The following is a 16,528-nucleotide window of genomic DNA, read 5'->3' on the forward strand; positions in this document are numbered from 1 at the left end:
TTAGAAGACGTTCCCCAAGTTTTTTTTTTTTTTGCTTGACTTTGCATATTGCAAATTTGACTTTTTTTGTTTTTTAAAACTTGGTAATATTCCCAAATTGGTGCTGGCATGTACTTGCGGCAGACGACTCGTGTATTTAGCTCGTATTCATCACAGTAGTATCGGTTTACATGGTCGGCCAGTTGAGAGACAACCGTTCTGTACAAATGAGGTGATTATCGGCCGATGTAGATCGGCGGCTGATCGATCAGAGAACACTTATCAAAAAGTATTAGCATTGAACAAAATTAAAGGGAATGGTACTAATTACAGTAAGTCAGCTAACCCACAGGAGGAAAAATCGACATCGCTGGTAAACATACTGTAGAAGGGCGTTTTCTAAAGATCACTGATTTACAGACTGTAATATTTGCCTATAAGTTTATTTATGGTAGCTTTAGTAAGTCATTAAGGGAAATCATACTGGAGGAACCTGTCGAGCCAGCCTGCTGTTAGAGGAACAGGAGCGAGGAGGGCTTCAACGCCAAGGTGTATTTTAAGTAGGTTATGGCGTATTTGGCTTTGTTAAAACTTGTGCTGTAAGAAATAACAAAACCTAAATAGAAATGTATGCAAACTGCATTCTTTGCTTTTTTTTTTTACTCTCAACACTAGCTGGATTAGTTCCTGGATTAAACAGTGTTTGTGTTAGAGTACAAGTACATTAAATAGTGTTTGTGTACAAATGTTAGACATTTTCAGGATGTTAATGCACAAATTAGAATAGCAGAATTTATTCAGAATAGATTTTTTTACATTTTTAGTTATATTGCACACAGATATTAAGATTTTTCCCCTTCTCTCTCTCTCTCTCTCTCTTTCGCTCACTCTCGCTCTTTTAGTAGGCTGACCCAAAATGCCTTTTTATGCTACTGAGACTGGGCAAAGCCTTCATTATTTGTGTAGGGAAATTCAAGTAAGCTCTAAATGGTCTTGTTAAGACTGATTCTTAGCCTGCAATGTCAAAACAATGCAGGAATACCGGTTTAGTCCATGGGCGCTGCTTGCTCTTAAAAAGAGTGATTTTTATCGTAAATCATATCATCAAGGATAATTGACTGAAACAATTGAAGCTCTAATCAGATTATCAGATTTTCTTTTCTCCTGCATGCTATTGAATTCATTGTATTTCTTTTTATTGTCCCATGCACAAAGTTGTTTGAGCTACTGTATTTAATTAAAAAATAAGAGTTTTAGGAATTGAATGAAAATTTTAAGATGATTAAGCAGTCTAAAGTCAGAAGATCTTTTATTCGCAACATTGATTATTACAACTAAGATCTTTTTGAGAATGCATTCCGGATTGAGAATGTACACAGGCACAGGCGTGTATTCCTATTTGCCAGAGGGCTTGTTTGCCCCGTAGAAGGTTTGTCATTTTGAAAATGGTTGACGGTGTAGTAATGCTGTAATGTATTTACGTAAGTCGTTAAAAAAAAAAAAAAACAGAAATAAAAATAAAAGCAAAAGTTTTAGCAACAAATAAAAGCAACAAAAGATAAATAGCTCATGGATTATTAGTGGAATGTAGCATACTGTATGAGAATCATATATAAACACAAGTAAAAGCAGACAACAAAAATATAATTTATTCGCATTCACCATGTGTTAAGTCGAACTCATTGTTGATTGAACAATAAGACCAACAAACTGAGCTTAAAAAGGATAAGTTAAAGAGCTTAGCTAGCCATTTAGGCATTTAGGCATTTAGGCATTAGCCAGTTACGCACGGAGAGCATGATTTCAACGTGGCTAATGTAACTGGCAAAATACAATAACTTTTTATTTTTTGCACCTTTATTAATTGTTGCAACACAATAAACAGGACCTCTGATAATTTCTTAACTGAAATGAGTATTATGTGGCTCCTCGCATGCCGGGCCAGGTTTGTGAAGGTCAACCCAGTAGGAGATAAGCTGAGCCGGATTGTTCGTTGTCACGGCAATGAGGTCAGAATAATAGCAGCGGTCATACTCTGGAGGTGGCTTGACCACGAACTGCGCGACGTTCGGAGGGTTTGTGGGAGTGATATGGAGTTGTTCGAGGCACAAGCCGATATACGCGTCCTCGATGAAGATGGGTCTAACTTTTCTCGACACGTCCAGAATCTTAGCCGGAAGGTCCATGGAAATGATGTAGCACATTCCCAAAGGGTACGGTGGATACACGTCATTGGGATACACATCTGAAGGGACGTAAAACTTGCTGAATGGATCTCTGATTACTACATTCCCGTACCACACCAGCCCGGTGATGTAGTTGCTATGATATTGAGAGGACTTTAGTAGCATTTCCATCAGTGCGCCAACATTTAGCAACATGTCAGCGTCCACTTTCGCCGCATAAAATGCCTGGGGGCAGCGATCTCTCAGCCATTCCAGCATCACCATAGTTTTAATCGTCAGATTCCTGTAGGAATCGATGAAGTCGCTCTGAATCAGATCTCGGTGCTGCAGGTTCTCCTGATGTATACGGGCCTGTTGCGTTTCAGTGTCGCTCCCACTTGGGAATCCTAGTAGGAACAGAACCAGAACATCTCCCTCCTGGACCAAGCTTTCGTTCGCCCATGTGCTTCTTATGGCATTCCGTGCTTCCACGTCATGAGGTGCCACCGGAACGATGATCACTATGTAGGGGTTGTGTTGCTTGCACAACTCCGGCTGGTCCAGGATGAAGTGATACTCATGAGGATAAGCCACGTAGAACGATTCCAGATCCAGGTTGTTTGCTATCTCTGGAGCTGAGTGCAGAAAGAAGTTGTTCTGTACCTGGAGATGAGTCCTGAAGAACCGGTGAATGCAAAAGGTCCCGAGTACCAACAGAACAACAATGCACCAAACGCCATACCGGAGCCAAATGCGCCTCTGCGTTCCTTTCTGCTTCTTTGCTACACTGGAAAAAGTGTAAAAAAAATAATAATAATTTTAAGTAGAATTGTTTTTAATCCATCTTTTATTCATGTGTGTTAACAATGCAAAAAAAGTAGGCACATCTGTTTTTGTTTATGTATACATACAAAGTGGGTCTAAAAAATATATACACACTCCAGGAAAAGAAAATTACTAGGATATGTGTTATATTCATATAATATTAATAATATTTTTGTATATATCGATAGAATAATATCTAGCAATAAATTAAGTAGTAAAAAATATTTTTTCTCATTTGAAGTGGCTTTTATATATATATATATATATATATATATATATATATATATATATATATATGAGAGAGAGAGAGAGAGAGAGAGTCAGTCACTTTAGACAAGAAAAGTAAAACCTGTAAATATTTTTATATTTAATTTATTGCTATACATTATATATGGCAATAAGTTTTAACAACTAATAAGTATAAAAAGGTTACATCATGTTCATGACATGTTTGACTAAAGTTTTATTTTTTAAAAAGCATGGAAACACACCAGATGAGCACGAAAGCGAGAGAAGAATTGGCCAACTGAACAAACCTGTCTTACTGTATGTTTCGCAAAGCATGTATTTAATTAACGCACACAACGTACTGCCTTAAACAACAAAGAGCCTTTAAATGTTCCCCTGTGACCCAGATAAGCCTCAGAATAAAAGTTCCTGTCCATCCGGGAAGCGCTAACACCACACAGGCTGACTTACCACATTTCCCTCTGAATGTAGGACGAGTCCCGGTGTCGGCACCCGAAAGCTACAGTACAATTACGGTTCCAGGTCTCCACTGATCCATGGTTCCACTTTCTAATAGCGCAGATAGACCTTCATCTTTAAAAGGCATATCCAGACTGTTATTTATTTACAGTATGATCATGTACTTCCTTGTCAGGACAGATCACTGCGGGCACTCCTAGAGACACTTTGCTCAGGACAAATGAAAACAAGCAAGAAAATACAGTAGACAAGTACTTGCAGGTAGACGGTGCCGGGCTGGCCCTACCTCGGTCAACGCATTTTTTCTCTCTCACTGCCTCTACTGCGCTTGTTGTGTAGTTCTTTGTGTAGAACACGCCCTCTTTTATGAGGCAGATGGGTGAAGCACACATGGAGGCCCGCTTTTCCCCCCACGTATGTGTCTGGACAGGTTTACCTGTGTGGAGATAAACAACTGCCTACATCAGGGTAAGGAAAAAATGTGCTACCATTAAAAAGACTTAATGTAACTCATGTGTAATTAAATGATTTAAGATGAAAATATAAGTATATTTATATATAAGTGTAACCTTAGTTATAATTATAATGCTATATATATATATATATATATAATGCACTGATATGAGTAAAAGTACAAAACTAAAGTAAGAAGAAATATGTCATCTTTTAAAAGTTCTTTAGTAATTACTTTACTAATCACTAAAATGAACATAGTAACGGGATTGTCACTAACGGGACAATGTTCTATATTGTAAATGATAAATGCTAATTCGTATAGGTTTCTAGCTACTCTACATAGACAGCCATGTAGCAAAGACACACTTCTTACACATTATCTTGTAATTATACAATACAATCGCTACATAACACCTTCAATTCAAGACATCTAAAGAAGAACAGCCCTCTGAGGCTAGTAAAATTATTTACACACAGGACAGAGGAAATTACAATATTGGTATGGAGTTCAATCCTACACAAAACACTGTATTGCTATAAGAAGTGGAAAGTAACCAATTACATTTACTAATTCTTTACTAACATTTGTTATTTTTGTGTAGTTCTACTTTTTATAATAGTTTAAAATCTGTATGTTTTGTTTAAAGTATTGTACTTCGCTATGTTTGAAATCATATTCGCTACTGAAAAGTGAAAAATAAATGCAGACCCAGCTAAAAGCGAAATGCCATCAAGTTTTTATGAAGCAAACGGCCACTACCATGTTGTTTCCCACATTGTGTATGTATATACTGTATATACTGTATGTTGCCATGTGAAGAGTTGTCGCCCCTCCCCCAGTGTGTGTGTGCTGTGTAGGTGTGTGCGTGAGAAGGAGAGAAGGTGTAGGAGCTCAGGTGTGCTGCTCACCCACAAAACGCTCTATTCTTTTACCTTTTACTTTATGTTATGTCTTGTTTTTTTGACGCTGAAAGAGGCAGATAAAGGTTTTGTGCTGAATGTTATTCTTGGCTCTGAACTCCTTTTTTTTCCCCTCGGCTGTCCGGTGCAAAGCGTCACACAATATTTAAGCGACCACTTTGAGTTCAAGCACAAGAAAGGCAACAGCTTTATTACTTCAAATAAAAACAACTAGTTTGGGATTTAAATCCGTTTGTCTTTTTGAACTACACTAGAATCCCTCATCACATCTTCGCTGTTAAAAAAATTAACTCGGTAACTTTTACTCTGAGTAAACCTATAATGAGCTACTTTTTACTTTTACTTGAGTAGATTTTTATAATGGTAACTTTACTTGTACTTCAGTCAAATTTCACTGAATTAACAGTATTTGTACTTGAGCACAAACGTTTATAGGAGCTAACATAACCAATTAGTAGAGAATACACACGCAGTATTATGTGAAATGCACAAGTCATGCAGGAGCTGTGGAACAAAGAGAATGTATAGTACGCAGGGCCATGATGGAGAAACAGATGAAAAAGAGAAAAATCCACATATAATAAACAATAGGATAGAAAAGGCCACCAAAGTGGATCAGCCACAAATATGGACATTCGTTTTTATTATTATTATTATTATTATTATTATCATTATCATTATTATTATTGTTATTATTATTATTACCTTTGTTTTTTTTTCTATTTCACTGTAAATACTGACCTCACTCACTCTTTAATGCTCCAGCCTCAGTCTGTAAATACATTTAAACATTAATAAATTTAACTACAGCACTATTCTGACTGTTCCAATTATTATATTTTCTTTCACGATTGATTGATGTCTTCATTGAATCAATATGTCTACATATTTTGTGCTAAGCCGGGTGTCGTAGGCATACTGTAGTTGCCAGTTCCGCTTATAATACTGTTTTTTTTTTTTCTTTGAAGTTGCTTAAAAATATTATCAGTCATGAGTCACATTTTGCTGTACATATGGAAAGTATTCACAGCGCTTCATTTTTCCACATTTAGTTATCTTACAGCCTTATTCCAAAAAAGATTCTATTCCTTATTTTCCTCAAAATTCTACAAACTATACCCCACCATGACAACAATCTTTGCAAACTTTTAAAATATGTAAAATAAAATAAAAAAATCACATGTACATAAGTATTCACAGCCTTTGCCATGACACTTAAAATTGAGCTCAGGTGCATCCTGTGTCCCCCTGATCATCCTTGAGATGTTTCTACAGCTTGATTGGAGTCCAGCTGTGGTAAATCCAGTTGATTGGAAATGATTTGACAAGGCACACACCTGTCTATATAAGGTCCCACATGTAGCAGTGCATGTCAGAGAAAAACCAAGCCATGAAGTCCAAGGAATTTTCTATAGACCGCCGAGACAGGACTGTATTGACGAACAGATGTGGGAAATCACATACAGTATATCATCTATAAATGGAAGAAGGTTGGAAGCACCAGGACTCTTCCTAGAGAGAGCCACCTGGCCAAACTGAGCGATCAGGTGCAGAAGGGTCTTAGTTAGAGAGGTGAGAAAGAACCCAATGGTCGCTTTGAAAGAGCTCTAGTGTTTCACTGTAGAGAGAGAATAACCTTCCAGAAGAACAACCATCTTGTAGCATCATGTGCCTTTTACTGAGGAGTGGCTTCCGTCTATTATACTTGATCAGGGGAATGCTGCATAGATGGTTGTTCTTCTGAAAGGTTCTCCTCTCTCCACAGAGGTGAACCTCTTTCAAAAAGACCATCATGTCTTGGTCACTTTTCTCTCCTGATTGTTTAGTTTGGACAGACGGCCATAGGAAGTGTCCTGGAAGTTCCAAACTTCTTCCATTTACAGATGAATAAAGCTGTAACATAGCAAAATGTGGAAAAAGAGAAATCCTGTGAATATTTTCTGGATTCACTGTATGAAACCATGCTGTAATAGCTGCAGTACATGGTTGTCCATTGTCCTGCTGAAATGTACAAGGCCTTCCCTAAAATAAACATTGTCCAAAACTTTTATATACATTTCGGCATTCATACAGTATCGCCTTCCGAAACACTCAAACAGCCCGTACTGTATGCACATTGGTTTCTAAAAGTATGCCTGGGCCCATTTAGTAATGTCAATGACACAATGAAGCTGATGAGTGATGCAGTGTCACCTGAGAACCATATGCATCCGACAAAGGTCTTCGGCTTTATCCCTTACGAACACAAGTTCAAGTTCAAGTTCAAGTTCAAGTAGGCTTTATTGTCATTACAACCATATACAGTTAGTACACAGTGAAACGAAACAACGTTCCTCCAGGACCAAGGTGCTACATGCAACATAAATCTACAACATAAATTAACAGAGACACTAAACTAGCTAACCAAGAGGCCTAGTTAGCTGGCTAGCAGAGACAGGACAGAGAGACCTAACATAAATTACAACATAAATTAACAAAAAACTAACTAGCTAAGTATAACATTTTTATAGACAACAAAGTGCACGTGCAAATGTGCAAACAAAAGCAACAACAAAGTGACAGTGCGCAACCACGACATACCAGAACATAAAAATATGGTGTTAAACGTAACAGTTACAGAACATAAAATATGGTGTTGAGGTAGTGGGTAAACGTAAACATTCTTTAAAAACAGCAGCAAGAGGAATTAGTGCAAAATTAGTCCAGTAGTGATCGTTGTGCAAAAAGATAAACAGTTTGTTGGTGTAGGTCAGTGTGTCTGCACTTGTGTTGATTAGTCAGTCCAGTCCCAATATTTTGAGGTAGTTGAGTTAAGCTGTGTGTCTGTGTGTGTGTGTGTGTGTGTGTGTGTGTGTGTGTGTGTGTGTGTTTATCAGTCCAGTCCCTTTTTGTTGAGGAGACGGATGGCTTGTGGAAAAAAGCTGTTGCACAGTCTGGATGTGTGTGCCCGAATGCTTCGGTACCTTTTTCCAGATGGCAGGAGTGTGAAGTGTGTGTGAGAGGGGTGTGTCCGATCAGCCACAATGCTGGTGGCTTTGCGGATGCAGCGTGTGGTGTAGATGTCTTCAATAGAGGGGAGAGAGACCCCGATGATCTTCTCCGCTGTCCTCACTATCCGCTGTAGGGTTTTGCGATCCGATATGGCACAATTCCCAAACCAGACAGTGATGCAGCCGCTCAGAATGCTCTCGATAGTTCCTCTATAGAAGGTGGTCAGGATCGGTGGTGGAAGCTGGGCCTTTCTCAGTCTTCTCAGAAAGAAGAGACGCTGTTGGGCTTTTTATTTTTTTTTTTTTTTTATTTATTTTTTATTTTTTTTTTTTTTTTTGTTTGTGACACAGAGATTCCTCCAGTTTCTTCAAACCTTTCGATGATGTCATGCACTGTAGACAATGAGATTTGCAAAGCTTTCTCTCTAAGACATCCCTTTTATAGCTAATCATGTTACAGACCTGATACTATATGTTCTCCCAACTGAATCTTGCTTTTTCACCCCTTTGTTGCCCCATCCCAACTTTTGTGATACCTGTAGCAGGCATCATATATGATTAGGTTTCATTCAGTGGATAAAATTGTGAAATTTCTTTGTTAAACATGTTCTCTATGTTCTACTTTGAATAAAATATGGGCTTATGTCATTTGAAAGTCTTTTTGTTTTTATTTTATTAAATTCAGAATTTGGGTTGTAGAAAAATCTTTTGACGCTGTCTATACAGCACTGTAACACCCTCCCAAACACCCCATTGTAATCCTGCCCAGAGCCCATAGAACTCGCTCCACAGAGCTGTTATGGGTCTGCAGCCCCGCCCTCCTCCTCTCCCCACAGAGAAACATCATGTCATTGACGTCATGTATACCTCAATCTCCTTATGTTACTAGAGAATGTCACCAACAAAGACGCCCAAGTATAGAAAAGTACAAAAGATTGGGGAAAAGAAAAAGTTTTTTTTTGGTATATGTTCTCATAATGTAGGCTACAGTAGTTTGCAGGTGGCCAAAAAAAAAAAAAACACAGCATCCTCCATGGTCCTGTTACCTACTCCTGCCCTGTTCTTTTCCAAATATTGTGGAAAAAATATTGACCCAAATATTGGCCTTCAAAAAGTGAAAGATGCTGCAAATGTATTTTTCATAAAAACAATAAATAATATGACAGTCAGTTGTTATTTTAAGACATGAAGGTCGGCTGTTCTGGAACAGTTCTTGCAAGAACAGTATTGTTGCATTAAGCACCATCCTCGCCAGCCTCAGAAATCACCAAGTACCAAACAACGCCTCTGATTAGAGCCGTTATGAGGGTTTTACAGAGCAGAAGTCCAAAGAAGATTATTGCATATTTTGCACAATTGTATTAGTTTAATATGTTCTTAATGTGTCAAAGTTAACTTTAGCATAACGACCAACTTTGGTGGATGGCAACCATAGGTGTAGGAGCTTAATAGGTGAAGATAATTGTCACCACAATGTCACCTGATCAAGTTTGACAGTTAAGCTTCATACTTGTTAACAGAATGACCTTATCATGCAGGATCTCAGTAGCTACATGAAGGTCACCAGAAAGACAAACAAAAAATGTTGTTTGTAATATTTATTTCTTATTAAACAAATTGAATCAAGAAAAAATTAATGGGCCTAGACTATCCATTTCCCTGCAGCCAACAATACAGGTTTCCAGTCAAATAAAGGGATGCCATGGTTTTTTACTGAGTAAGTGGCATCAAAGCAGGACTTCTAAAATTGATAAAGTGATAAAATTTTATTAGAACAGAGGATTTCAAGCACAGTACCGTAATGAGACTCTTAGCCGCAGTAAAACATTTAAACAGTGCAAACGTATTAAATGTGGCCGTATGTCTGTGAATGACGATCCTGGTCATGGGGTCTCCGAGCCCACTACAGTTGTTCACGTGAACATTTTGTGCGTGATCCATAAAAACCATTATTCTTGGCCGGCATTTCTCACATGAAGCTGGCATGTTGATCATGACCTAGATTGTGTCCAAGCACTAATTAAACGCTGGGATAAGTGCATTAGTGTAGCAGGGGGTTATATAGAGAGATAAATATACTCCCATAACTGTGTTCTGTCATTCTGCGCAGTCAAAGGTCCCACTTTGACTTGAACACCCCTCATATTTTCTGGCATAAGTTTTGAAAAAAATACCAGTGCTGGCTGGAAACATTATTTGCTCAAGTTCCACACCCACTAAAGACACTTTTTCCCACCCCACCTCATTTAAGAGCTGTTTAAACTCATTTATTTTCCAAAGTGAACAGGATGTACACATGTCATACTTGATCCCAGCTGCCCTGGTACTGTACATACAATGATGAAACAAACATTACTATTGATCTATTTCTTGACTGTTATTTTGGCATTGAGTGACTGACTCATAATTTGGATTATGAGTCAGGACTAATTGAAGCTGGTACAGAAAAATAATCAACATTAATGTTAATGCTGTAGAGCACGCACCAAAGAGTATAGCATGTACAATGAATAGTCAAATCTCTTTCTTTTTCTTTTTGTTTACAAAAAAATCATACTAAGGAAATTTACATTTACATTTTGCTTTCTGTCGTTCTGACATGGTCTATTTCTTTTTAATGTGTTGCAATTATCGTTTAGACTTACAATATAAACATATCCTGACAATTAATTATTTTTATAAATGTAATTATTTTATAAAATGAAAGCTGGAAATAGATCAAAGGCAAAGACATCTAGTTAGCAATGTTATTAGTTTATTTATATAACTCTATTGTCCAAGTCAGTTCCTTTTTTCTGGTAATCATGACGAAATAGCCATATATACATTTTAGACATTTGGTAGACACTCTTATCCAGAGCAATTTACATTTTTATCTCATTACACATCTGAGCAGTTGAGGGTTAAGGTCCTTGCTCAAGAGCCCAACAGTGGCAACTTGGTGGTTGTGGGGTTTGAACCTAGGATCTTCCGAACCATAGTCCAATGCCTTAACCACTGAGCTACCCCTGGTATATCTTCACAAAGGAAAATGAAGCTGAGCTGTTGAGTGAGCCCTTTCTGTATCTCTTGCTTTTTCGTGATTGTGGTATGAATTTTTAACTCAGCCATTGAGGTTGCACAAGCCAGTGTAGTCTTAGTGTCTGTCCCAAGCCCAAATAAATGAAGAAGGTTGCATCTGGAAGGGCATCCAGCATAAAACATGTGCCAAATCAATATGAATCGGTTAACAACAACCGCCTCAGGGAACAACTACTGTTGGCTAAACAATGAAGAAAAAGAGATTGGGAAGAAGTGAAAGAGAGAGAGATAAGAAAAGGAAGAAATGTAGAGGTTAAAATAGAGACTTTGCATGTTCACGTTCAAGTTCCAGTAGGCTTTATTGTCACTTCAACCATATACAGTGAAACTAATCACGGTCCTCCAGGACCAAGGTGCTACATGCAACATAAATTTACAACATAAATTAACAGAGCAAACTAAACTAGCTAACTAAGAAGCCAAGTTAGCTGGCTAGCGGGGAAAAGACAGATTGACCTGACAAACATAAATTAACAACATAAATTAACAAAAGCTAACTAACTCAGAAAGGAAGACTATCTACGTTTTTTTTTTTTTTTTTTTTTTTTACAGACAACATAAAGTGCATGTGCAAATGTGCAAACAAGAGCAACAAAGTGACAAACACAACATAACATAATACTCTGTGGTGTTGAGGTGATGAGACGAGGTAGTGGAGAAACAGTAAATGTTCCTTAACGTCGGCACAATTACTGGTAAAGGAAGAGGACTAGCTGAGATGATGGAGTGAAGAAAGATAGATATACTGTGTGTACTGTACAAGAGACCAAGGAGACCATGGACAAGAACATTGGAGGTGGGTTCAATCAGCTATGGTATGGTATAGGTCCAATACTAAGGGAAGCGTATGCCAAGAGTGTGGTGGAAATCACGAGAGTATCTGATAGAATGATGAGTGTGGAACTGGAACCTGAAGGGGTAATGATAATTGTATGGATTAATAAGTCAGTAACACTAAAAAAAAAAAAAAACAGAAATGTAGCAACAAGTTTTCTTTGTAGCTTATAGTGCAGAAAGCGACTTGATGAAAAGCTAGTTTAATTGAAGTTTAGCTTTATTTACAATTATGATTACTTTTGTTACTGTAATGAAGCAGATTTTTTTGTTGTTGTTTTTTTAAACTATAATATAATTTTTACTTATGTATGTTTATTTTTGAGGTATTTTAATTTGCTGTAATAAAAAAATTGCAAAGTCTAAAAACAAAGAAGAAGAAGAAGAAGAAGTAGAAGAAGAATGCCTGTGTAAGGTCCGGTAGTTAATGGTAGCTTTCGAGCTGCAAATTTATCCATGGTGTTCGTCAATAGCTCTGCTGGTGTGGGTTCATTGGATATTGTGAATGTTTTCTGCATGTAAACCTGGTGATCTAGCAAACCTTAGCTTCCTAGATTGGCTTACTTAAGCTTAGGCTAGTGTCAACATTGAGGTTGGGCTTTTAGGAGTATAAATGATGGGGAAAAAATAGCAAGCACCAGTGTGTTACAGTACGCTCTGACTTTTTTTAAGGGTTAAATTGGGTGGCATTGTAATGTAAGGGTTAGGCCTTAAACCTCCAGGTTGATTCCTGCCTTGTTGTGTGTTTGAATGGAGTTTGCCTGTTTTCCCCGTGCTTGCTGGACTTCTCCTGGGTACTCCGGTGTTCTCCCACAGTCCAAAGACATGAAGATTCCCAAAAAGTGCGTAAGTAACTCTGTAAGTGAATGTATATGTATGTGTGCCCCATTCAGGGTGTACCCTGCCACATTTTCTATATATCATGCAAAATGTATATTTCTGTTTGTCCTTGTATTTATTGCATCTTTTAATTTAACTTGCTAATACCCTTTTTTGAATAAAGGTGATCTGGAATTAAAGAATGCAGCGTGGCATGGAGGTAATCAGTCTGTGCCACTGCTGAGGTGTTATGGAAGCCTAGCTTGCTCTAATAGCGACCTTCAGCTCTTCTGCATTGTTGGTCTGGTGTCTCGCATCCTCCTCTTGGCCCACAGATTCTCTATCAGGTTTAGGTTGGTCGAGTTTGTTGGCCAATCCAGCATGGTCCTTAAAACCAGGTATTCGTGCTTTTGGCAGTGTGGGCATGTTCCAAGTCCTGCTGAAAATTAAAATCAGCATCTCCATAAAGCTGCAAGAAGAAAGGAAAAGCATGAAGTGCTCTAAAACTACTTGTAAGATGGCTGTGATTGACATGGCTCCTTAAACCACCACTGACTATAAAACTTTACACTGGATCTCATGCAACTTAAATTTTTTTGCCGCTCATGGCTTTCTCCAGACTCAGGGATCTAGATTTCCAAATGAAATGCAAAATTAACTTTCATCTGAAAAAAAAAAAGACTTTGGCTCACTGAGCAACAGTCCAGTCCTTTTTGTCCAGTCCAAAGCCTCAGACATTGTCACTGGTTTAAGAGTCTATTAGCCATAAGCCAAACACTTGAAATATATTAGTCTGTATGTAATACATTTACATACTGTAATACACGAGAATTACTGAAATAAATCAACTTTTTGATGAGATTCTTATTCATTGAAATGCACCTGTTATGTTTAAGCTATAACACTCACTTTTTTTGTTCAGTGGTTGTAAATTGTTGAGGCACATATTGGTGGAAGGTATTTTTTGTTGTTGTTGTTGTTGTTCTTGTTCTTGGTCTACAGTAATAAATAATAATCTATATTAGCCTTCTGACTATAGATAGATGCCTTATGTAGACGCAGAGAAGATACACCAGAAGAACCAGATTTTCTTTATGAAGCCTTAACGCGTATTTTCAGTTACAGTATCAGTGACTAAGAAGGTCGTTTCTCAATATAGCATTTTACTTCCACCTTGTGTTCAAAGTCTGTTAGTACCATTTTCCCACAAAATTTTACCGTGGTGTTCAGGTCAAACAGGGCTTTTTTATTGGGCAAAAAAACAGAACAGAGTAAAAACTACCTTCATATATAATCCTCTTCTCCACTAGTGTTAGGATATCATTAAGATAAAACTTGTTCTCGGTACACCGGAACAATGATCGGACTGCCTGCTTTGAAATGCTGGCCTCTCGTGGCCAAACGTGAAAATGGCTTGCCACAAAATCAGGACTGTACTTTATTGCCAAAAGTATTGGCTCGCCTGCCTTCGACATGCATATGATCTTGAGTGGCATCTAATTCTAAAGGTCATTTTATAAGGTTTACTATGATGTTGGCTCACCCTTTGTACGGTAGCTTCAACTCTTCTGAGAAGGCTTTCCTCAAGGTTTCTGGGTGTGTTTATGAGACTTTTTAACCTGTCTTCCAGAAGCACATTTGTGAGGTATCTGCACTGGAGTGCACGTTGGAACGTTGGAACTGGTATCAGGTTACCTTTCAGGAGTTGGGCTCTGCTCCTTACTTCCAGTGAACGAAACTCTTAATGCTTCATCATTCCAAGATATTTTGGACAATTTTATGCTTCGAACTTTGTGGGAACAGTTTGGAGACGGCCCCTTCATATGACTGCGCACCAGTGCACAAAGCAACGTCCATAAAGACATAAATGAGCGAGTTCGGTGGGGAAGAACTTGACTGGCCTGCACACTCCTAAACAGTGTCTAAACAGAGTGGGAAGTCTTCCAAGAAGAGTTGAAGCTGTTATTGCTGCAAAGGGTGGATCAACATCATATTAAACCCTATGGATTAAGAAATGGACGTTACTCAAGTTCATATGCATGTGAAGGCAGGCGAGCCAATACCTTTGGCAGTATAGTGTGTACATACACGATGTATAAAACAAGAAATAATTTTAAGAACATGACCCATTGAACCCAGGAAACACAGCACAAATGTTTACATAATTAGTGAAATGTCTATACGGACTATATGACATTATATTTTAGGGGGGAAAAATCCTGTAAAAGATAATGTAAAAAATAAATGTATGGTGTACTTCACAAGGTCTCAGCTTTAGTTCTGGATTACCACCGCCCTGCATATTGTAGTGTTGCTAAAGCGAGGGATATTTAATATCTTTATTCATGAACAGCTTGAATAGTGGCAACGCCAAAACCTGTTATAAAGCTAATCTACCACTAATCCCACGGCCTTTGTGAGGTGCACTTGTCTGATTCCATTATCACTTAAAAATAAGCAAATACTGTACTAAGTTCATTTACATAATGACACATCAAAAGAAAATTAAGGTATTTTTTCTGAAGATTTTTTTAAGGTTTTTTTTTTTTTGGTTTGTATCATCTTTAAATAGGTTTTAAACCTCGAAGGATCGGTGGTGATGTCCTAGAGGTTGTCTGAACTAGTCTGGTCTTACCAGTCGAGCGAGAAATGGTTTCAATTCATTCTGCAATACACCATTGTTCTTGCTCTGGCTGTCTAGTATTACAACCCTGAACTAGAGGAAAAACACGCAGCACAGAACATTCTTTTTCGGTTCTGTGGCGGTCAAATTGTCACAGTGTTAGTATATTCTATTTCTTCAACATTTTAGATATTTGTTTTTCATACTCGAAAATAATTCAGTAATAACCACATACCCTAGAACATGGTGTTATAGTCTATTTATTCTTGTATTCTTCTTGTATAGTTTTCTCGTATCTTTTCTTATCACTGACCCTTATCACTGACTTCAAGTTTCTGCACAAAAAATTCCAATGTTCTCAGACTGTAAGTATGTGTAAAAATAGCAAATGTTTTGCAAATTTGCGCCATTTGATTTTTACCTGATTCGACCGCTCGCATTTTAGATGTTTGGTTGATAAAATAATTTGCTTTATTGTTTTTTTCTGTGTTCTCTGGTGAGTGCTCTTCCTGGCTGTCATGAAACCAGTAAAGATAATCCAAAATCGAGAGTCGAAAAAAAACAAGCAAGGGTCAGGCGATGTGCGTCGGGCATGAGTGGGATCAGGCTAAACTCGGGTCAATATCAGAAACGGGTGTTCAAGAACGGCTTGGTAACGACACTGAAGCTAATCGCAGGGAGCGTATACTTCGCAGGAAGTGTGTGAGCCTCTTTTATTGGCCAGGTAATTAGTTTCAGGTGTTACAGTAGTATTCAGGTGAACAGCAGAGTTGGTGTTGGAAGATCTAGTTCTTAGTTCTCACACTGGCCAGAAGATGGTGCACCTTTTTAGAAGGTTTCTGTTGGACAATTAGTGGGAAGTGGAAGAGCTCGGCTGGGGTGTCTGAAGTTATAACTTGTATTATTTTTATCGAGTTCAAGTTTCAAGAGACTTTATTTGCCTTTTTGTACAAAGGCAAATAAAGGGCTTTGTATGAACATTGGGTTTTTTTTGTTGTGCAGAAACTTGTAACAGTTATAAGAAAAGATACAAGGAAAACTAAGAAGAATACAAGAATAAATAGACTATAAAACTAAAGCAATTATCTGTTATATTATCAATTATATGTTTAAAACATGATCCCCAG

General features: G+C 37.8%; 2 protein-coding genes across 2 annotated transcripts in view; one reads left to right on the plus strand and one right to left on the minus strand.

Moving 5' to 3' along the window:
* LOC128518710 (sialoadhesin-like) overlaps positions 1-16,528 on the plus strand; it is a 1,187,000-nt gene that overhangs the window by 824,118 nt on the left and 346,354 nt on the right. The gene's annotated exons all lie outside the window — the stretch shown is intronic.
* Positions 1,761-3,985, minus strand: LOC128518542 (beta-1,3-galactosyltransferase 5-like). The gene is made up of 2 exons (XM_053491699.1): positions 3,669-3,985; positions 1,761-2,931 (listed from the first exon to the last, which is right to left on the minus strand). The coding sequence occupies exons 1-2, from the start codon at positions 3,671-3,673 to the stop codon at positions 1,881-1,883; spliced, it is 1,056 nt and encodes a 351-aa protein (XP_053347674.1). The 5' UTR covers positions 3,674-3,985; the 3' UTR covers positions 1,761-1,880.

The sequence above is a fragment of the Clarias gariepinus genome, chromosome 3, assembly GCF_024256425.1.
Source record: "Clarias gariepinus isolate MV-2021 ecotype Netherlands chromosome 3, CGAR_prim_01v2, whole genome shotgun sequence".
NCBI classification, from domain to species: Eukaryota; Metazoa; Chordata; class Actinopteri; order Siluriformes; family Clariidae; genus Clarias; species Clarias gariepinus.